The sequence below is a fragment of the Thunnus thynnus genome, chromosome 3, assembly GCF_963924715.1.
Source record: "Thunnus thynnus chromosome 3, fThuThy2.1, whole genome shotgun sequence".
Lineage (NCBI taxonomy): Eukaryota > Metazoa > Chordata > Actinopteri > Scombriformes > Scombridae > Thunnus > Thunnus thynnus.
This window is the reverse complement of record NC_089519.1, coordinates 17,365,193-17,388,299: the sequence shown is the minus strand read 5'-3', so window position 1 is coordinate 17,388,299 and position 23,107 is coordinate 17,365,193. Positions and strand designations below refer to the sequence as shown.

At 38.9% G+C, this 23,107-nt stretch overlaps 2 protein-coding genes across 3 annotated transcripts in view; both read left to right on the top strand.

The window, feature by feature from the left end:
- Positions 1 to 6,539: 6,539 nt before the first annotated feature.
- The window catches only part of LOC137179665 (snaclec alboaggregin-A subunit beta'-like), a 49,911-nt gene continuing 33,343 nt past the window's right edge, over positions 6,540 to 23,107 (top strand). The window contains exons 1-4 of the mRNA XM_067584514.1: positions 6,540 to 6,615; positions 6,728 to 6,803; positions 7,030 to 7,074; positions 7,734 to 7,799. Of these exons, the coding sequence (XP_067440615.1) occupies positions 6,755 to 6,803; positions 7,030 to 7,074; positions 7,734 to 7,799 (160 nt within the window). The 5' untranslated portion in view covers positions 6,540 to 6,615; positions 6,728 to 6,754. The remainder of the gene's footprint in view (positions 6,616 to 6,727; positions 6,804 to 7,029; positions 7,075 to 7,733; positions 7,800 to 23,107) is intronic.
- Positions 16,375 to 22,256, top strand: LOC137179662 (zinc finger protein 79-like). 2 transcript variants are annotated; one of them, XM_067584510.1, is made up of 4 exons: positions 16,375 to 16,651; positions 17,116 to 17,299; positions 18,827 to 18,911; positions 19,802 to 22,256. In XM_067584510.1, exons 3-4 carry the CDS (start codon positions 18,894 to 18,896, stop codon positions 20,681 to 20,683), a joined length of 900 nt encoding a protein of 299 aa, XP_067440611.1. In that variant the 5' UTR covers positions 16,375 to 16,651; positions 17,116 to 17,299; positions 18,827 to 18,893; the 3' UTR covers positions 20,684 to 22,256. The 2 variants fall into 2 exon arrangements, with proteins under 2 accessions (XP_067440611.1, XP_067440612.1); XM_067584511.1 differs by lacking the exon at positions 17,116 to 17,299.

Below are 23,107 nucleotides of genomic sequence, written 5' to 3'. Positions count from 1 at the left end.
ATTGGCAGTATCCAACTGCCATATATGGACATCCCACCTTCATGGTTGAAACAGATCATCGACCACTTATATCGATCATCAAGAAGAACTTGATTGAGATGTTGCCAAGGATCCAGCACCTAATGATGAAACTACAAAGGTTTCACTTTGATCTCATTTGTACACCTGGTAAACACATAGTACTAGCAGATACACTATCAAGAGCACCCCTCATTGACTGTGTGAGTTCCACAGGGGAAGATGTCATCCTGCCAGTACCAGATTGTGTGTCAAAACGAATAGCATCAGAGACAGCTAAAGATGCTGAGTCAGTGATACAACATATCAATGATGGCAGGTCCAAAAGTTCATGTTCAAGATACTACCACATCAGACAATAGCTGAGGGTCATAGATGGAATGATACTAAGAAAAAAGAGAACTGTCATTCCTCGGTCCTCAGAAAAATACCAACCTGCCAAGGGTTCCTACTAATTCACTTTTAACAAGTTTTTCTCAGCAGCCGAATGGAGACTTCACCTGCAATGACAATATCCTTCCCTCTTCTTCCCTGCTTTATATTCACTTTCTGTCTCTTTAACACACAGAAATCCAGCAGAAGGTCTTAGTAATTTATACATATATACATTCTCAGATAATGATAATGTTTTAAATTGACCTTCTTTTCCAAGGTTTGCTTGTGACATACGGGTTATCTGCTTGCTTGTGAGCAGGGCCTGGGAAACAGTCCTGCCCGCATAATTGCAGCGGGTGGCTTGCTACACATCAGAGTGTATCGCTTTCTTCTCTAACCCTGGCCTGCTCCCACCATGCTTCCAAGGGCTCCCAGAACCTCTGGCAGTGCCCAGCGAGTGGCTCCTCAGTGTGTACAGCCAAAATATCCTTAAAGACTGAAGGATATTAAAGCTATTATCACCTCCATGTATGGCTCCATTCTTAAAATAGATTCCACTAAAACACAGGCAGTATCTAAATAAGCACTGTGGGTCCTTGGGTTGGAGCGGCGCCGCAAATGAGAGAAGAGAGTGTCTGGATTTGACACCAAGGTGCGAGCTGAGCAAAGCATGTTGGGAGATGGAGTCCGTTTAAGACTGCCTTTGTCTCATGCACATGAAGTATGAGGCCCAACAGCACTGATGACTTGGACTCAGACTTGGACTTGAGTATTGACTGCATTTGGACTCGGAAGTTGGAGACTCAGACTCGGACTTGTTAATTGATAAAGAAGTTAAAGGTTTTTTGTTCATTTGTTTTTGTAATTTTGTAATTTGGCATAAGATATTAGCTATATTAATTAGAGATACACTGATCGATAATCCACTGATCTAAAACAACTGGTTTTCAGCTGATCGGCCATCGGTGACTGGCAGATCTGTCTCATATATTCAATTTTCTGCTGGTCAAGTTTTCCACACACAACTGCACTATGGATCAGCTGCAGCACAAACAGTGTAGCCACACACACAACAAGTATGTTGCGCACACAATGCACAGGCAGTGTAGCCACACACACACACACACACATCGTTGGTGTGGAAGTGCTTTAGCGTGAGTGAAGAAGACACAAAGCTTGCAATTTGTAATACTTTTAAGTCCAAAAATGAAAAAAAAATCTTATTTCATTCTTAAAAGAAAGAAAATAAGTAAGAATCTGTAGGTCAGACTTTTACAAAATTAGAAATCAGAATCGGCCAAGAATATAACAGTGCATAATGACAGTTGTGTCATTTTTGTTAAATGTAGACCTTTTTTATTTGTATGTCAGCTCTTTGACCGTGCCAGAGTGGAGCACTGGAGCCCATCTTGGGACTTGACTCAGACTCAACCTTGATGACACGGACTCAGACTCATGTAATGGGGACTTGACTCTGACTCTTCTTTGGTGATTGTTAGTATGATTTTTATCTGACCCTATATGCTTTACTGATTTTGGGTGTTGGACATGTGACATAAACATTCCATAGTCTGCATGTCACCTTAGGTAATATGGTATAGCCCTTCTGGGGGGCCTTATAGATATAAACAATGGGTCCATGGTCAAGCTTGGAGCCGTTCCAGATGTGGTATGTTATGACACATAATATGTTGTGAGGTAGCTGTCAATCACTTGATGGATGGCTCCCAACTGAATTAGTGCCCATGGAGAACCTATGTTGTTCATGTGATAAGATACAGATGTGTAACCCTACATAAGCTATGCACCGACAGTGGTACGTTGCCCAGACCATCTTTGTACATGGAATGGACCCGATGGCCATCGTCTAATAAACATCTTCAAAATAAGAACTTCGCCAGCTCTTCCTTTGAACGATATCATCACACATCCTTCCTTTCAGTGATTTGGACTTGGACTCAAACACACTATTGCTATAATTATTATTCATATCTCATATCATTAGTAATATCTCTGTTATTATTATTGTTGTTATTATGCTTCTTTGTGTCTCTCTCCCTCCCTCCTTCTTTCTCTCTCAACCCAAACAGTCAAGGCAGATGGCCGCCCACCTAGAGCCTGGTTCTGCTTGAGGTTTCTTCCTGTTAAAGAGGAGCTTTTCATTGCCGCTGTCGCCAAGTTCTGCTCATGGGGGAATTGTTTAGTCTCTGTAAATTAGAGTTCGGTCTTGACCTGCTCTATGTGAAAAGTGCCCTTTTGTTATGATTTGGCCCTATATAAATAAAATTGAATTGAATTGAATTGAATTGAACACTGGGGATTCAAGACTCGACTCAGACTCGAGATTTAGTGACTCAACTACAACACTGGTGAAGATAAGATATTTAAGCAAGCTGTTGTTATTTGAGTAAAAGTGAAACTACCTCAGTGTAAAACTGCAGTAAAAGCAGTCTTCCATTCAAGACTTTAGCATCCAGGGTGATTGTTTCAGACTGTAAATGAAAGTTGAATGTAGTAAATTTGAGGAGCAAAAGTTGGGCAAGGCAACACTTATAAATCATAACTTTTGTTTTAATGTAAAATGTAAAATTCATTACCTGACCTTCTGTAAGTACATTTTCAAAAAAATAGTCGCAAATAGGTCCCAAAATGGAAAAAATAAAAAATAAGTCCCAAAATGAAAAGAAAACCTACTTAAACAATTTTCCCTTGAATCAAATTTTCAAACTTTGACAACAGATAATTCACTCACAAATTATTTATTATTTACATAATTATAACACTGGAGAAAGCATCTTTCCTTTTTTCTAGGCTTTTAGCAAACCTAAACTCATCAAAATTAAGCAACCATTCCAACTTTTGATTGTCTGTAACCCAGAACATTTCAGGGGTTTTTTGAGTCATTTAATGGAAAATGAAACCATCATCTTAAACCATCATAGTATCTATAACACAGAGGAACATGGGACTGATTTCCTACTTCTCCTTAATCACACATCTCATAACCTGAAATAATAATGGACCAAATTTTTTTTCAAACTTGTATTTGACATGTGAGCTTTCAAGATCTTGTGCAGAGATAGTGATGAATGATGTTGGCTTTACTTTTTCCGTCATTATAAACACACTTGTAAATAGAGATAAGTATGCAGGGTCAGTCACTATAAAATCAAATGATGAAATGTTTACTGGAGGCCATGCACTCTTTTTTATGACTTTTCTTTCTTCCACAGTAATGATTTGTTATATCCTCTTCATTCAGTCAGAAAGGTCAGCACTCTGCTCTGCTTTTCCCAACACACCACACCCTGTAACTGGTAAACATTAATTAATTTGAATCTGAACCAGGAAACAACATATTGTACTTTGAATTCCACTATCTCTCTCTCCCATAACTGTAGTTAATACTTACAGTTTTATAATAAAAACAAGCATTACACTCATGACCGATCACAGCTTCCTGAAGGTGAGAGCTTGATATTTAAAAGATAGGTTTTGAATGAAGCATCGGTTTAAGTCTGTTGTGCTTACAGGCAAACATATATGGGAAAAATGAAACGCAAGACTTTCCAAACCATTTGGGGGTTCTGGTAAATTCAGCTTCAGGGCTGCTGCTAACCATTTGGAGGCCCTAAGCATGGTCATGGGGGCCCTGAGTCGAGTCTGAGTCGAGTCCCAAGATGGGCTCCAGTGCTCCAATCTGGCACGGTCAAAGAGCTGACATACAAATAAAAAAAGTTTACATTAAACAAAAATGACACAGCTGTGATTTCATATTAATATTAATGATGCACTGATTGAAATTTTATTGGATTTTTGGGCTGGGGCTTTCTGTGTGCTGTGTTGTGTGTGGCAACAATGTCTGTGCCACAGCTGCTGCTGTGTGCGTGATGTGAACCATAATGTGGCTATGTGAAAATTTGACCGGAAAAAAATCGGATATATATTACTTCTTTATCAGTTAACAAGTTTGAGTCCGAATGCAGTCAATGCTCGAGTCCGAGTCATCAGTACGCAAGTCCGAGTTGAGTCATGAGTCCTGAAAATCAGGACTCCAGTCGTACTCAAGTCCAAATGCTGGATTCGAGTCCAGGACTCTTTTTATATATTAGGTATAGCTAATAGCTTGCTTATCAAGCAAACATTTCCCATTTACATTTGCAACATTAAGTCTATTAGTAATAGAGCACATACAGAACATTGGTGCATGTGAACACAGAACACTGTCATAATATAACCTTTTACGCTGATAACTTGTTAGCAAACAGTGGCATATTTCCACATCCAGCAGTTGCAGAGCAACATTATCATTCATTTGGAGTCGTGTTTCTGTCCACCTGGTGAATCTAAGTCCAATATTCACTCTCTTTTTGCTCTGTTTTTGCTCTCTACCAACTCCTGAGAGAAAAATCTGGCTTTTTAGCTACTAAATGCTCCACTATGTTCACCAGCTAGTCTACAGCTAACTGTGTCTGTTTGCCGTTTGGTGCTGAGCAGGAAGTGTACAGTGGCTGTTTTCTCTGAAAACAGCAGGTGCTGCAGCTGAAAATGATGCTATGAGAGCACTGAGAGTGAACCAGAATAGTAAAATTGCAGAAGGACAGATAAACAATGAGCTGAAGCTATGAGTTATATATACTTGCTATTTTCTCACTTTGGAGTTTATGAATCTGTAATTTCAGTTACTTATCTACTCATTTGATAAAGTTAGATTGCAGCACACCTCCAAAGTCATATATATATTTTCATTATCCTTGTGTTAGGGCACTGGTTGACTACGATGTCAATATCGATAATTAACGAATATACACTTTATTCTGATGTATTTACATATTTGTTCCCTACTACTCATGATTTTACTACTACTCATGTATTTATTCATTATTACCCTTTCTTACTAATCCTACAGTACCTCCTACCTTGAGTGGGAACCAATCATGCCTTTGGACTACTGCTGCTGTGGTTGTTTACTTTGGGGTTTATAAATTCATAATTTCATATTTCATTTACTCATCTGATAGAGTCAGGGTGCAGGGCATCTCTAATGTAACATATTTTTATTATGCTCATGCAAAAGCACTGATTGACAATGATCATTATTGTTATTTTTAATATTGTTGTTATTCTAAATTGCAATTTCTAAATAAGTCTCAACTGCAATATGCATTTTGTGCTGTCTTCTGTGTATTTATAAAAAAAACAATAGGAAGGAAATTTACACATAGATATCAAGTCAAGCTCACAAATTTCTTATTTATTTATTTATCTTTTATTTTTTTGCCTTATTATATCAGTGCAATATGTTTCAGATGGAATATTTTGAAGAGGATGTTAATCTCTAAGCGAGGTTTTGTCCACTCAGATTCCTTTAGTTTTTCAACCCAGTTTTATTTTCAATAACCCTACGTGAGCTGTATGAACTGTGTTGGGTCTCTCTCCATAAAGCTGCTTAATTTTGTTTCAAGTAAGAATAAGATATATTCAATGAATTTTCTTGGTAGGGGAGGCTGGTGCTGTCTCAGGTACAGCCAATTTATGAGTTTCCTATTCAAACATCTCCCTCTCCTGTCAGCCCAATCGCACCCCCCCGGCTGTGGTGCCCCATTCCACCACCCCCAGAGGCAAAAAGAGGAAGGAGGGAAGAAGAGTGTTACAAGGGGCAGGGAAAGGGAAGAGAGAGAAAATTTCCTTGCACTTCTGACAAATGTGCAGTTTCGTTCGTTCACGCCTTTAGCCCCTCAATAATGCAATTCATTGCAGATAAAAAGAAGAGGAAGAAGAAGAAGAAGAAGAAGAAGAAGAAGAAGAAGAAGAAGAAGAAGAAGAAGAAGAAGAAGAATTCCTTCAGATACAATAGGGCCTAGGTGCTTGGGCCCTAATGAATTGATCCTATTAACAAGTGTTGCCTGTGTGTCCTTGACACACACACATGCATAACCCAGTTTCAGTATTTTTTAATCATTAACCTAATCTGCATCCAGTCGCACAACAAGGAAGTGGTTTCTGAAAACAGATCAGAATTCAGGGTCAGATCTTCAAGTGCAATCCACAATCATCTTCCCACACACACAGTGAGTCATAAATATACACCAGCACGTGCTGCCACACACACCCACACACACAAAAACGTGACTCACTGTGCTTCAGTGTATATATAAAGAGTGGAGCAGCCTTCTTTAATCACTGATAACTGAAGAACAACACCTGACATTTACCTGACAGGTAAGACACCTGCTGCATTGACATTTTCTGTCTATCCAAGCTTTTCATTCAGCGGAGCTTATGTTTCTGCTCTCTATCGGTATATTTATTGCCAGTTATTTTCTCCACACAGAACAATCTTCTGATCTCCATCATCACCATGAAGACTGTCCTGGTCATCTCCATTCTCCTCTGTGCTGCATTTGCAGGTCAGACACTTTAGACTTAACATACACCATCATCCATGTGGTCATGAGTCAGTCAGCAGTCCAATAACATTGTACTGTATGGTTACCCTGTGCACCCTGTATGTACATTTATGTAACATTATAGGCTCTTGGTTAATATTGAAGGTTTGGGTTAATACACATAGAGATGGTCAGAATGTAAGATCTGCATATATCTGACATCAACATTAATATGATTCATCCACAGAAGCAGCAGTGGTGGCCCCAAAGGAAGAGATGGCTACTGCACCAGGTTCTCTTCAAATCTAATTCAACTTTTTTCTACATAGTTTTCTGTGTTTTTCTTATTTGTTATGTAACCAAATAAATGACCAAAATAGCTCAGTCAACTAGGATCCAAACCTAGAAAGAACCCAAATTTAACCGTTTTTTTTTTTTTTTTCTGCTTGTTATCTACGTGGGATGTCTGTTAGATATGACATTGAAAGAGTCTGGGGAAAGTAAACAACAGAACAGAGCAACAGGTTTTTTTGACAGAAAAGTTCATTTAATTGACAATGGAAGGTCAGTCAGTTCTCTTGTTTAGAGCTGGTTTGACTATTCAAGTTGTACACTGAAAGCCATGCTAGTGGACTAGCAAAGCTACAAAACATTTCTATTAGCTGAAGCTGTACTTGATGTTTAGTGCTAATTAGCAAATATTAGCATATTAACATGCATTACTAAAATGGTGAACCAGTAAACATTAGCTAACATCAGAATGTTAGCACAATGATGTTAGTATTTGGCTTACAGCACACTGTGCAAAAGTACACCCTCATAGCACTACTAGATTCTTATCTTACTCTAACTCACTTTTTGTGTATGACTCAGACTCTGTTGGTAATGTAGGTATTGACTGTGTTGATTTGTTTGTAATATGATGTTACCTGGATATCCTTGACTCAACAGAGATGGAGGAGAAGATGATACAAGAAGAAGTTGTGGCAGAAGATTCTGTCCCTGCTCCCATTAACGGTAATCAGAATGGACATATAACTATATATTGTACAACACTGAAATTCATATTTGAGTTATCAGTTCAACTTTGTCAAGTATAGACTTCCTAACTGTTCCGCATTTCATTGTGCTATAGACAAATTTTGATTAGGTTAAATATATTTTTATAGACAAATTTGCACACGATATACCACATATCGAAGAGAAAACACACAATTTAGAAGACTTATGTACTGATGTGTTTGTCAATGCAATCTATAGGCCTATTATATATGGAAAGTCTACATATAATATCTTATAGTACATGTCAATTTTTATTGTTGTTTCTTCAAGAATGTCGGAGTCCTTTTTACAAAAGTTTGATATATTTTACAGTAACTGCAAATATACTATTACTTTTCATTATATTGAGTGTGTCCCAAATCAACTAAAACTCTCTGTTTGTGTATTACATGTGTTTGAGGAGGGAGCAGCACCTGAATGTAATATTCACTTCACAGTTTTAATGTTTTCCTTTATGTTTATTTATGTGTGAGGCTGTCATGGCAACAACAATGACACCACTGAAAGAGAAATTAAGTCATACAGCTTTCTCCAAACATTACTAATGTCATATAATGCTAGGATGTATAAATGAGCATACCGGTAATATCTACATGTGTTAGGGGCATTAACTAAAACCCATCTAGTGTTTACATCACTGCTACTATTCTACAAGATATGCAATATACATTTCAACACTTTAGGAAGAACTTTTTTTGCGGTTGTGTTCAAAGATGCTGTAGAATCTGTGATTAGCAATGAGCTTTTATCAGAGTAGCTCAGTCTGTTGAAGAAAAGTTCATATTCTCTATCCTCTGTCCCTGTAGCTCGCTTTAGCTTCTGCCCAGACGGCTGGTTCAGCTATGGCTCTCGCTGCTTCAAATTGGTCAACACTCCCATGAACTGGTACAATGCTGAGGTACTGCCACTGTAATACATCTATATTATTATTGAGAAGTCACCCTCATTGAGCTTGTACACACTGTGAACTAGATGAATGGAATTATAGCTTTTCCTCTCATTTGATAGACTTATTCATTCAGTTTAGCTATTTCAGAGCTTACCATCGATGCCACTGATGAATGTAACATATTCTAAAACTCAGAAATGTCTACTCTGCGCTAGCCTACGGCTAAAGGATAGTCACGGTATTTGTCGGTTAATCAGTCAGTGTGTTATCATCAGTCCATGAAAAGCTGAGCTTTACGAGTAAATCTTCACATTGAAATTGAAGAAAAATCGATTTGGAGGAAGTAAATGACTACTGTGTTGTGTATCCACAAAGATCCTGGTCTTCTTCCTCTGTCCAACAGGAGCACTGCAATAACTTGGATGCCCAACTCGCCTCAGCCACCAACCCCAGAGAGTACAGATTCCTCCAGCAGATGACAAATACAGCTGGTCAGAGCATCGCATGGCTGGGAGGCTTCTACTTGCAGGTCTGAATTTATGAATAAATACCACCTTAGTCAGTCCAGATCTAGCCCAGGACCTGGTCCAAAGGGAATCTAGACTTCAGAGCAAATGAAGATAGTAAGATAATACTTATCCAAACTTGTGCTCTTTGTCTCTCAGGGCACGTGGTTGTGGATTGACGGTGAACGTTTGTATTACACTAACTGGTACTCCCAGGCCTCCTCCAGCAGCTACCCCTGCATGTACTTGAGCAGCACCAGTAAGTCCACCTGTTTGTTGCTGACTGGCTAAATGAGCTAAAGTTTTAGCGGTTTACTTTTACAACCCTGACTCAGCTGTTTTCTAATGTTTTCTCACAAGGAATATAACTTGTGGAAAAAACAGCTGTGTTTGGATTGGAGCAGGATTATAATCTTAGCTAATGTGTTGGTCAAGTTAAAATTTCTTATCAGTTTAAGTGCTGGCTGGTTGTTTTTCTCAGGAGGCCAACACCAAACATTACACAATTCTACAGTGATATTTGAATATAATATGAAATCTTCTGCGCTATTAATCAATAGCAGCTGTCCACACTGTGCTGTGATGGATCCACTCACACATAATGGTGTAAAATTTATTAACTAAAAAAAATGTAATTTTACAGTGTTCCTCAGCCTTGGCATTGATTTAACATGTCTCTGGAACCTAACGCGAGAGTCCAAAATCTCCCATAGGTGTTTAATTGGGTTTGTTTGTTGTTTGTTTGATTGTGAAGGCCATAGCATATGATTCACATCATTTTCATACCCATCAAACCATTCATTGACCCCTCGTGCCCTGTGAACTGGGGCATTGTCATCCTAGAAGAGACCACACCCATCAGGATAGAAATGTTTCATCATAGGAAAAAGGTGATCACTCAGAACAACATTGTATTCATTTGCTTTGACCCTTCCCTCTAAGGGGACAAGTGGACCCAAACCATGCCAGCAAAATGCCCCTCAAAGCATAACAGAGCCACCAGATCCCCTCACTGTAGGGGTCAAGCATTCAGATCTGTACCGGTTTTTCCTTTAATTTGTCACTTGTCTGTATGTTTTTGGTTCCAGTGTTTCAGATGTGATGACATCATCTGTTGCATCAATTAAAAGTTTTTGTATTTTTCTCCTCTTTTATCAAATTTCAGATGGTTGGGGTAACAGCCGCTGTTCCTCTTCATATCGCTTCATTTGTTCCAAGAGCCCATTTGACTGTTGACACAACATCGTAAACATCTGGGGTCCTGTGCTGGACCAGCTGCCATTTTTTCTGTTTAAAGCCAAACCTTTAAGTTTGTTGTATGTGTCTTAATGAATTACCGTTTTCCATTGTCTATTCTTGAAGTAACTTTTGTGTAAAAGCATTTATGTTTGTGATGATAGGCTTTGTTTCTATAATAAAGTTGTAAAAGAATGAAACAATGTGTGATCTTTCTTTAAGAGCTTATTGAAAAGTGGCCATTCAAAATGCTAGCAGTCATTCAACTCAGACTTACAGAGGCAAGTAACCAAAAGTAAGTACATCTCAGAACAAGTACTTTCATCTGTGGTTTTGATGTTAAAAACTGTACAATAAATCACAGTAAATATAACTTTTCTTTAAGCAGCTACAGCCTGCTCAATAAAGATTGTACAAGGGGTAGGAGAGTATGACATTTTTCAACCTTCCCCAACAAGGTAAATAAGGCACAATTTTTTTGACATGGGTCATTTTTTTTCTCCTCTCAAAAATTGGAGTTACTTACTGGAGTTAGGGGGAATGCACAGGTCAGATGACCCATTGAGGGGTTGACCTCCCTTCTTTTTGTTAATTTTGGCTGGCCAGACATTATTTTATTTCACTTTTACTAAGTTAGTATTAAGTTGGGGTCACATTTATTCTTAAATTAAAGAAAAAAACTGCACGGTGCTGTTATTGGGTTACACACACAATCATGTTTGAAAAATCAGCCTGAAAAAACAAAGAAGAACTGGTTTTATTATTTTTAGCTCAGTCATTCAACAGATGAAGACAGTTAAATTGAAAGTATCTGGAACAATAAAATGTTTCTACTGACCTTTAAAATTATATATCGCTTCTTTTTACTTGTCAGTTTATTGTAATTCAGGGCTTTTGTCCATGTCGGGATCCTCTGTTCTCCTGATCTCTAACCTCTCGTCATTTCAGAACTGTTTTCCCCCCACTGCCCACCAAGTGCTACCACCTGATCATCTGCCAGCACATCTGTTTCTCATTCCCCTAATCAGTCTTCTAGTCTACATACACCTGCCCACTCCACCACAGTCTTCTGCCTCTCTTACCTTTGTGTCAAGCATTCCAGACAGTTTATCTACCTGCCTACTTTTCTAGTTTCTTGACCTCAGCCCATTTATATTTGCCTATTTTGTGCAGACCTTTAGAGGTCATCGTAGTGTGCAACTTGACTAAGTACAGGGTGCTTCCCTGGGTCAGTTGTCTAGAGGCTACTTTGTGGTCATGTCCTGAATGTGTCACATAAAACAATGTTTCCTGGGCTGCACAGATTTAGGTGTATTAGGCGGGTATACTGGTATTGTATTCCCTGAAATGAGAAATGCAGGAATTTCCTGTGTTTCGGTATGATGGAGACATGGAAATACGCATCGTTCAGGTTGATAGAGTGAATCAGTTGCCCTGGTGAACACATTCCAGCACCCTCTTGATCATTAGCATGTGAAAGGGTCTGTCCATTATTGATTTGTTGAACGGGGATAAATTAAGAATGGGTCTCATCCTCCATGTCTTTTTCAGAACCAGGAAATAGCGGGATGCAATCTCTAGGGTTCCTCTGGGAACTGCAGTGTGTAGCCTCTGCTGATCAGCCTGGTCATCCAGTTGTCGATTGAACATACACTTCACTACTCTGAGCAATGCTCTGAGAGTGGGTGTACATGCATTTGTTGTGCTGTGGTTGCTAAGGAAATGGTCAGAGCCCTTGCCACTGTTTTATGAGTCAGAGGGCTCTCCGGTGCAACCCATGGGGGGCTTGTGTCAAAAGGGCTGAGTGGAAGCCCCTGGAGGTTGATAACATACAACCCCCCCAACCTGTCACAGTCTCCTGCTCTGCTTCCTTGGAGGCGGTGAATCCCTCCACCTTGGTGACGGGGACATAGGTGGAGACAGGTGCTTCCAGGCTTCTCAGCTCTGCCGCCACCCCCTCCTGTTATTTCCTGATGGCAGGAAAACAGGGCCACAACAAGGATCTTGTCTGGTTGTCTGGACCAGTGGAAAATCCCTGCTCATCTTGTCCAGGGAAGCAATTTCCTGCCCTGGCGGTACCGGGAGATCTCTGTAGGTGGCTGCCTTTTTGACGATCTCCAGGAGCTCCTGGAGGAGGCTACCTATCGCCGGCAGGGAGGTTGAAGCATGGAAATGGACCCCAGGGTCCCCTAGGTGTGAGCTGCTGCTGAGTTCTGGCTCCTCCACTGGAAGGAGGGAGGCTAGGAGTGACCCGCATGATTTATGAATGGAGGGGGCGGAGTTGTCTGAGTCCGGCTTGTCAACCGCATCAAGGATTTCCAGAGCTACAGTGACCAGTTACAAGTCCCATACCAGCCACACATTCTCTGCCTCAGCAGCAAAAGCGTCTGCTCTTAGCTGCTTCTTGGCTTTAGGGAGGAGAGCATAGTACAAACACAACAACTGTGGAGTGAGAGCTAGTGAGAGCGTGCTTTAGTCCCAAGCATGCTTCACAGCAGCCGGTGCAGGTTGAAGCTCATGATGTAACCAGCCTGGCAGACCAGACACTCTCAGATACCGCTCAGTTTTCTTCGAAGACATACTTCCTGCTCACTGAGGGAGCCTTAGAAATGGGACAGCCTTAGTTGTACCACTGTGATGCATTCAGGTTCAAATGCAGCCTTTGAAGGATGCGGCCCCTTAATTGATGCTACCTTCAAATGGAACTTGTGGTTGTGACATGGGAAGTCGTGTACACAATATGCTTGGCGTTCAAGTGGTTAAGTTGTGAGAACACCACTGCTAGGCAGCATGGACATCCATCTGTGCTCACTGAGAATCAGATTGTAAGGGGTGGGCTTTTGAGCATGATTTGTGACATCACAACTAGTTTTGAGGCTAACTGTGGTCAGTATGCAATTTACATAAGTGTGATGTGGATTATTATTCCAAGCTGAGTATTCATTTTTTTAAATATCTTACAACATGTCTGGATGGGATCTTTAAGTCCTGTGTGCTCTATTCTGAGACGGGTAATGACAGTTTTTTCCCTTCAGTTCCTGCCGCTTCCTTCCAGTACAAAGACAAAGAACATATAACAAAGAAGGCTCTAAAAGTATATGATACCAAATTGATTGAGTGATTGATGTAGTTTATGGTAGTGGAGAAGCAAAATCTCTGATTAGAACAGCCATAATTAACGCCTGACAAGGCTTAAGTTGGCATCTGATTCACAGCTTCTGATTGGAATTTCCAAATCCACCTTAAAAGTGGCACCTGTAGATGATGTTGTTCATTTTCAAGCTAATTCATGAACTGAAAAACGCTACAAAAAGGGGGAAAATTAAATGAGAATGAATCGCAGACCACTATACTTAGACCTGTCATTTCTGGACTAGATTAACACAGTTTCAGATTTGAGAAACCTTTTTTTGTATTTGTGAAAATGAAAAAAGGGTGATTTCACTGCTTTTTCCATCTAGACTACATTAGACCAGGTTCAGATCAGAAACCACTATACAAAGACCATAATAAGGAGCAGTGAGTGTGAAAACCCATTCACGTCAGCCTCTGACAGTGGTGATAACTCCCACTTGGTGAAAAAGAATTACAGACATGTTAGCAGTCTTTTGGCTGCAAATGCACCTCCACTAGCAGTTACATCCAAATAAAAGCCAATATAACACTAATTCAATGGATTCACCTCATTTTGTAGCAGCTGTACACTGGTCTGATCTAGTTTCACTTGGTAACAAACGACAGCAAATATTTATCACAACAAAAGCAGCTATTTTAGGCTGTTAATCTGGTGTGACTACAAGGTTAGCATTAGGGCTAACATCCTTGGAATAATGCATGAACACTCCATAGTCGAAATAAGAAGTTTTTTTCTTGTTCTAGCCTATCCATTCTGCAGACATTGCCTGAATGCAGCATAAGTAACAGGACGTGAGATTGGCTGCAAGGTGCAAATGTGCAAAAGTTCAGTCACTGGGGTAAGGTGTGTGGGGTGGGCGTGGTGGGTGAGGTTGAGGTTGAGGTTGAGGTTGAGAGGTTGAGAGGTTGAGATGATGTTGATCCATACACCCCACATGATAGAATTCTATTTTCTTGCAAGGACAACAGAAATATAGATAGAGTATAGACAGACTTGGCTTATAGACATAGTTGATGGTGTCCATATGTATGAAGTGTTTTTTGTTCCTTATTAACTCCACCCCATTAAATATTGTCTACTTCATGGCAAATAATATAATTTACATAAAAAAAAAAATCTGCATGAACACATTAAGCCAGACTTTACAACATAATCTATAAACTATTGTGAAAATTACTCATCAAAATGTAAAACAATATGCAAATGTTCAATTTAATCCCATGTATTATGCATGAAATGCAATATGGAGTTAGACGATAAAAGAAAAAAGTTTATTTTGAGAGGAAAGCCGCCAATTTGAAATTTGAAAAATTTGAAGTTTTTGATGGGCACCAATAGGTAGCCTAGGACGCTGAGGACCAGTACTTTGATCCAGCAGCTACTTTTTTTTTACGTAGTAGTCACAGTACTTGCACAGCTACAGTCTGCAATCACTCAGTAAGTTTTAGACGTAATTGGTTCGTGTAAGGTTTTTAAGTTTGATTGTCCATAAGAAATGAACACCAATTATAAATAAATAAATAATAATAATAAATGAACAACAATTTCTCTGTCCTTACACTGTGTAAATCAACAGGGTAACACTTTTATGATCATTCTTGCTGGAAAGAGGAAAAATCAAAGTAATCGCTTTTCAGTGCAAACAAAGTAAAATTTAAAAGGTTTGTAAAGAGGTCAAAATTTCTGCAATCTCACCGACATTGAACATAGTCGGGTCATTAGGAAACTATTTTTAATTTATGTATTTCCATTTCAGAATTAAATGTTGTAATCTGAAACCCATATTGTTTATGTGTAATCAAACAAGAATAGGTCAAAACCTAGTATATGGCTGGACTGTGTATGGTCAGTGTGTGAAATTGTGGCCAGTTTGTTACAGGGATAGTCAGTGGTAGTGTCTATAATGTGAATTCCTGAATATTAAATGTTCATCTGCAATTTTCTGTTGTGGACCCAGTAATATTTGCTGGTAAAGTGTACTGAAGTAGCATCAAGAGTAAAAAAAAGGTTATGAATGCAGTTGCAAGAACAATACTTTCCACTCATATCTTGGGATGTTTGATTTGAAAGAAAACTGATTTTACTTCTAATTCTAACTATTCTAATTATCTATCTGTTAACTCCCCCTGCTCTTTTATCTTTTTCACCCAGCGTTTTTCACTATATTGATTGTTTTTTCAGTGATTGTTATTTGGGGTGTTTTAACTCCCTCATGCACCTTTTTTCTGCCTTTTTCTCAGATAAGGAGGCTGCGGTGGAAATTGTATAGTATAGTGGTTTTTGATTTTCCATTTTCACAAATACAATAAAGATTTCATAAGTCTGAAACTGTGTTTTAAAGAATCTTTAGCCTCTCTTAGATATTTAGTCCAGAATTGACAGGTCTAAGTATAGTTGATTTTGATCTGGACCTAGTCTGATGTGGTCTGGATGGAAAAAAGCAGTTAAATCACCCTTTTTTCTTTTTCACAAATAGAATAAACTTTTCACAAATCTGTAACTGTTTTATTGAGTCTCTGGAGTCTCTATGTTAATCCAGTCCAGAAATGATGGGTCTAAGTATAGTGGTTTCTGATCTGGACCTGGTCTAATGTGATCTAGATGCGAAAAAAGGAGTGAAATCACACTTTTTTGCATTTTTACAAGTAGAATAGAGGTTTCAAGAGTCTGATTCTGTGTTTTAATCAATCTTTAGCCTCTCTTAAGGCTTTTGCCACTTTTAAGGTGGACCGGGAAATTCCAATCGGAGGCTGTGAATCGGATAACAACTTCAGCCTCGTTAAGGCTTGGCAGAAGAAATGGGATTCAGATATTAATACAAAAGTCGTTGTTTGCCAACCGCCATAAAACTCAAAAAGAAGAAGCAGAATACAGATGTCAGTGAATGGTTTCGTGTCATGACTCTACACACTCCGATACAGTAGGTGGCGGTATGCAAGTTGTACGTTGGTTCGCGATCCGGCAATAAATATAAAGAAGATGGTGGCGACAAGAGCAACGGCACCAATAGGCTAGATGAAGAGAGACTGTGGAGAAAATGGTAGCTTATTTGTTTTCTTGCTTTGTTTGTGTTTACTCTGCTGTTTAGTGGAAGCACTTCGTATTTATCTGAAGTTGGAAGTAGTGTGTAAATGTAGCACTTTTCTTCCAGCTCCTGGCGGCTAACTTGTGTTAGCATGTTAGCTCGGATGTGTTTTGCTTGGGTGCTAAGTTCGCCCCGACAGTGCTATAGATATAAACACGTAGATGCAGCATCTGATATCAAGACAAATGTCAAACAATACACCAGAGGGGTATTCCATCAAGCAGGATAAAGGAAATGCCTGGCTTAACATTATTTCGATAAGCCGCGCTAATTTAAGTGAAAGTTTAATTCCATCACTGTGGCTTATATTATTCCCTGCTCGGTAACCAAGGCAACTTAGACCGCAGGAATTGTGTACATCTCAAGTCTCTTAATTGTATCCACGTTTCCCTTAATTGCTTCTTTTCCTTGTGTCTTAGTCCTTCCCACCAATGATACATGGAGAGACGCAAGGAAACCGTGCAAGGAGAGAGGCATGTTTGGAGAGAAATGAGACGTCCTTTTCTCTGAAGCGTCATGCGTTTCTGTTGACAGTGGCAGCTGATCACAGCTGGATCATCTATCAGTCGGCAGTGACTTCTGACGGAGTGGCACAGTGCACATGTACGCACACTTCTGTCTGCGCACGCGCACTGTGCTGACACTAATAAAGGCTCACAGTTATCACTGCTAGCAGCTGTTTCCTCTCTGCAGACTGTTACCTGTTTAACAAACACCTAAATAATTACCTGCATTCTGTATTTATACTGCGTACTGTGTCCTGCTCAGACGCACATGAACCATTTCTACTGGCAGAATGCGTTTACATTACTTATTCATTATTTATTGATATCCTGATTGTGAATTCATTATTTCATAACCCAGATCATAGTCAAGTGTCTTTTGAACACTGGCAATTATCTATCAGGCTAAATGTTGCAGGGAAAATTGAAATTATGTAATTCATATCGAACCCCCCGCTCAGGAATTTTGAGCCTCACATGTGACTGAATGGAAATGATGACAAATTATGTAAAATATAAATGTCTTTAAACTGTGTTTCTTTCTGACAGACAGAATCTCCCTGACTTTAATTTTATCTATAATAACAGTTAATCAGTGAAATAACAGATCATGAGGAGAAAAATCTAGCCTGCTCTGTTGCAGACTAACTGTCAAGCTTAATTTAGCTTTGTGGAAATCAAAGATAATACATTTATCGTCAGAGGCAAACTCAGTCATATTTAAGGAGTTAAGCGGCATGTCTAGAGTCAAAACTAAATCAAGAGTGTGTCCATGATTATGAGTAGGTCCAGAGACGTGCTGCACAGGGTTAAAAGAATTGCAGATGCTTAAAAAGTCTAGGGCAAATGCTGTGTTTGCTGCGTTTAATATTTTGTCTGGCCAATTGTTGTTGAAAACTTTGAAAGATATCTACTTGATTTGACTCATTTGGATGCTGAAGCTTCATATTAGCTTCAGATAAACTTTTAAATACATTTTTGCACAGAAGGAGGACTGTGGATTTTATCCCCCATCCCTTATATTGTAAGTGCATTATGAAGGGATCTTCTAATGTTCAGTATGAACAGGAAGAATGATTACAGCAAGAAAAACATGTTTCAGTGTTCATTTGGGCTCCTGACTTTTTTAAGACAGACTTGAAAAATTGTGAACCCGTCCTTTAAGTGGGTATCTTTTCAATTTACATGCATTGACAGCTAACACAAGATGACTGACAGACTCATCACTCTGTTGATCATTTTGAACTCAAAAAACTCCCCCAGAAAACACAATTCTCACTAATGTTTTAAAATTCGAAGTGGTACAAAGGTTTTCTCTCTCTAACAAATCATCTTGTGATGAAGTGTACAGACACTGATTTGTGATGCATGTTTACCATGTGACAGCCTCACTCACAAAATAATATTGATAGTTAATAAAATCTAAGAAAGAGAAGCCCAGACTCTGAGTACAGTGGGTGCAGGGAGGTTCTTTTGACTGGATATTTTATGTTTTATGGTGGAGATTATAGTGATGGCGCATTCTGGTTCAAACCCTGCCACAGTCACATGTAGCTGCTGTATTGTTGCTGTTCCAGTGTCGTGATGTTCCTGCTCTGACCAGTCTGTCTGTATTTGATCATTGCAGAGCTGCAGCCGGCTGACAGGAAGAAAAGCATTTGGAGGTTGTTAACTTTCACCAATAAGAAGGTGAAATGAGTTCTTCAGAAGAGGTGAGAGAATCAAGAATCAATCAATCAAACTTTGTTTGTATGGCACCTTTCATACAGGTTATTGCAATTCAAAGTGCTTCACAGAAGACCTGACAAGCTGATAATAAGACAATTTGACACTAATGTACATGAGAAATAAAAGTAATATAATAAAAATCAAAATAGATTAAAGAAATAATAGACTAAAATAAAAACTAGATAAAATAGATATAAATAAAGAGGTAGGCTTTAAGTTTTAAGTTCTAATTTAGCAAGCAAATGCCTAATATGGTGATATGTTAAATACAATGTTCTCAGTCATAACCCCTGACTTTTGGTGTATTTTTCCATACAAACAATTAATACGTGACCCACTAAGGGTGGGAGATCTTGTGCACAAGAGTATTAAAAAATAAATTGTTTATTATTACAGAGATTAATGTGACAGTTAATTGTCAAAGCACCAGTTTCATTCACTAATTATTTCAAATGACTTCTACTTTGCTGTTTTTTCAATCTCAACTAAGTAATGTCAATGATACTGAAACATGATGTTTCATATTAAAAGCCTACCTGGAAAGAGAGGGGTTATATAATTAGGCAACTCAAAAGCCTTTAATTTGAAGCACTTGTACAGTAAATGTTTAGTTTCATTGACAGGAGCTTAACATTGACTGAAAAAAATTACAAAGTGGATAAATTGTGAATAAAATGACAGGGTAACAGGGTAAATTAGAAATAAACGCTTGTTTTTGAACATCTGTCTAATGAATGTTCTCTGCTGTTGAAATTAATTTATTCAATAGGTGATGGTGCTACATGTGGGAGTACCATAGTATTGCTAGCTAATAGGTAGCAGCATTTTTATCAAGACCATTCTTTAATTTCTCTCTGTATTTTTTTCTCCTCAGGTGAAACAGTCAGACACAGACAGGAGCAGACTTCATCAGTGTCAACAGTGTTGGAAATCTTTCAGTCGGATTTGTAGTCTAAGACGACATGAAATCACTCACACCGAAGAGAAATTGTACCACTGTGAACAATGTGACATCAGCTTCAGCCAATTACATGAATACAAGCTACACCTGCATACCCACACTGAAGAAATACCATACTGCTGCGACCAATGTGGGAAGCATTTCAGCAACAAGACTTCATACAGAAAACACCTGTTTAAACATAATGGAACATACCAGTGTGACCAATGTGAAAAGAGTTTCAGTCAGTGGGGTAATTTCACAGTACACTTACGTGTCCACAGCGGAGAGAAACCACACTACTGTGACCAATGTGGAAAAAGTTTCCGTTGTTTAAGTACTTACAAGAATCATGTGCGTACCCACACTGGAGAGAAACCATACTGTTGTGACTACTGTGGGAAGAGATTCACTCAGTTTAGCACTTACGATCAACACTTGCGTATCCACACCGGAGAAAAACCATACCAGTGTGAACTGTGTGGGAAGAGTTTCAGTCGATCAAGCAATTACAACCAACACCAGCGTGTCCACACTGGAGAGAGATCAAACAGGTGTGATCAATGTGGGAAAAGTTTCAATAGGTTAGGGACTTACATTCGTCATCTTCGTGTTCACACTGGAGAAAAACCATACTGGTGTGACCAATGTGGTAAAAGTTTCAGTCAGTCTGGAAGTTACAACCAACACTTGCGTATCCACACTGGAGAGAAACCATACTGGTGTCCAAAGTGTAAGAAATTCTTTGCTTGGTCTTTGTCCTTGAAGAAACACAGATGTGTAGAGACAGATGAAGAGAGCTCAGAATGTGTGTAGTAGGATGGAAAAAGTTCTTTTTGCCATCTCAGAGTGAGATTTTAAGTTTATAGACAGTACCAGTCAAAGGTTTGGACACACTTTCCCATTCACTTGAATGAGAAAGTGTGTCCAAACTTTTAACTGCTGCTGTACATTAGGGCTGCAACAAACAATTATTTGAATTATTGATGAATGTGTCAGTTATTTTCTCGATTAATTAGTTGTTTTACCTATTGTGTCATAAAATGGTGAAAAATGTCGATGAGAGATGACATCTTTAAAGGTCTTCTTTTGTCCCGACCAACAGTCCACAACCCAAAGCAGGCATGGATTAAGAATGAAGAGGCCCCTAGACACACATGCGCAATCCAACTTTTCAATTTTAGGTTTTCAGTGTAGGCTGCTATTTGTTGGAAAAAGCTGTAGCTTATACAGGATTTAAACTGACAGGTTACAGCCTATGGTCACAACCTGAAGAACAATCAACACCTGTTGACATCTTCTGTCATACAGGATTTACACCACATGATTGCTACAATATTTTCCTGGGCTAGCAGCAACAATATCAACACATTAGCCTACAGTGTGTAGCACATACTGCCCCACTTCCACCAATACAGTTCTATGATTTAGAACACAAGCCATGCAGAGCAACAGGAAACAGCAAAGTACAATAATACAGCAACAACAAACACCATTTCAACACATAGCCATGCAAGCAACAAAACACAGCCAGCCATTGATCTTGATAAAATGTTAAAAGATGCAGTTATGGGTTAGTAAAGTGGTAAACACTTAACACTCAACCCATGAGTTTAAGGACATGACTACAGAAAAACCTACCAAGTTGTTAATAAAAATACTTTGCCATAAAATAGTCTACCTATGTCTATGGACTTACTCAGCTTTTAAGGCTTAAACAGGATATAAACAGACAGGCAGACGTTATTATGTAAGTAGTCTGATTAATAAATGTATCCTTTGATTTTGAAACAGAAGCCTTAGGGATGAACGCTGGGTGCTGGGATAAACTTGAAGCGCTTCATCCTGGCCCTGCCATCGCTTTTCTGCCTGAGAAAGATGCTATATGGACACAAACCATGCTGTTAAATCAATGAATTTTATTTTATGAAAAAAAAATTGACCCTGCGCAATTTTAAACAGCCCCCTCAGTCACTTTATCCTGGTTCCTGGCCTGATTGGTTGAAATAGTTACCTAAAAGTATGGTTGAAATAGTAAAAAGTAATAGATAAATTGTTAGGCTGCTAAACTGGTAACCTACCCGCCACCGGGTCTGTGCCATCTGCATTGGTGTCGGGCTCAAGTGGAGATGAGGGTGGAGCAGTTGAACAGGTGGCTTCGCTGTTGCACGACTGTGGTTCTCTGCCTTAGCTTCATGCTGATGCTCAGCTGAACTAGCAGCTGCTGCCATGTTACTGTCCTTCTCCTCTTTGCTGTTAGCATCGTTCTGATATCCTTTTCCTTTTTTGTCATTCTCTTTGCTGCTCCACTGCTCCAACATTTGTTGGACCAATCATAAAACCAATCATAATATTTTACTTATTTGCAAATAAACTAACTCTGCATTTATTGATTTGTATTTCAACACAAACACACTCAATTAATTTATTTGATATTCAAAAATCCAGGTATCGGCCCAATTGGCCTGGTGGATAATCCTTGCCTGACCCAAAGATATTCAGTTTACTGTCATAGAGGACTAATGAAACCAGAAAATAATCACATTTGAATGCTGCAATCAGAGAATTTGGACATTTTATTCTTAAAAAATTACTCAAAACAGTTAATTGATTATCCAAATAGTTGGTAATTAATTTTAAAGTTGGCAACTATCAATTAATTGACTAATTGTATTTTGAATATACATATATATATTATATTAAAGCCACATTTACAATAACGTGCAATCTATTGTAGAGAAAACACTGTCCATGTTTTAAACGGTGGTAATACTGTATGTCAGTACAGTGTCGTCATTTAAAGAAAGTGTAATATTACAAGAAAAGGTTATATGTAAATAAAGTCGTAGTTCAAGCAAAAAATCCTTCTAGACATTTTTGTTTCTTGACAGACCATATGTGGTGTACAGTTGGTATTTTGACTTGCAGAAGACTTGTATCACAGGCTCCGCAGGTGCTGGTTTGCCAAGACAGGTTAGTGCCTTTTGAGTTAACACTAGCATGGCTGTAGACACTAGTTGGGGATTCAAATGGAAACAGCCCTGCATTAAAACAACGGGGGACTGTGGTGGTGGGGGTTGTTTAAGGTACCAGTGAGGCAATGAAACATGATTCAGGAAGTCCAGTTGGAGTAACAGATGAATGTATTCCAAAACACTACACAATGGTTTGTGATGCTCAAGAGATGGGATTTTACAACTGTGGAAAGTTATCACTGAGGCAACTAATTAATCTCTGGTC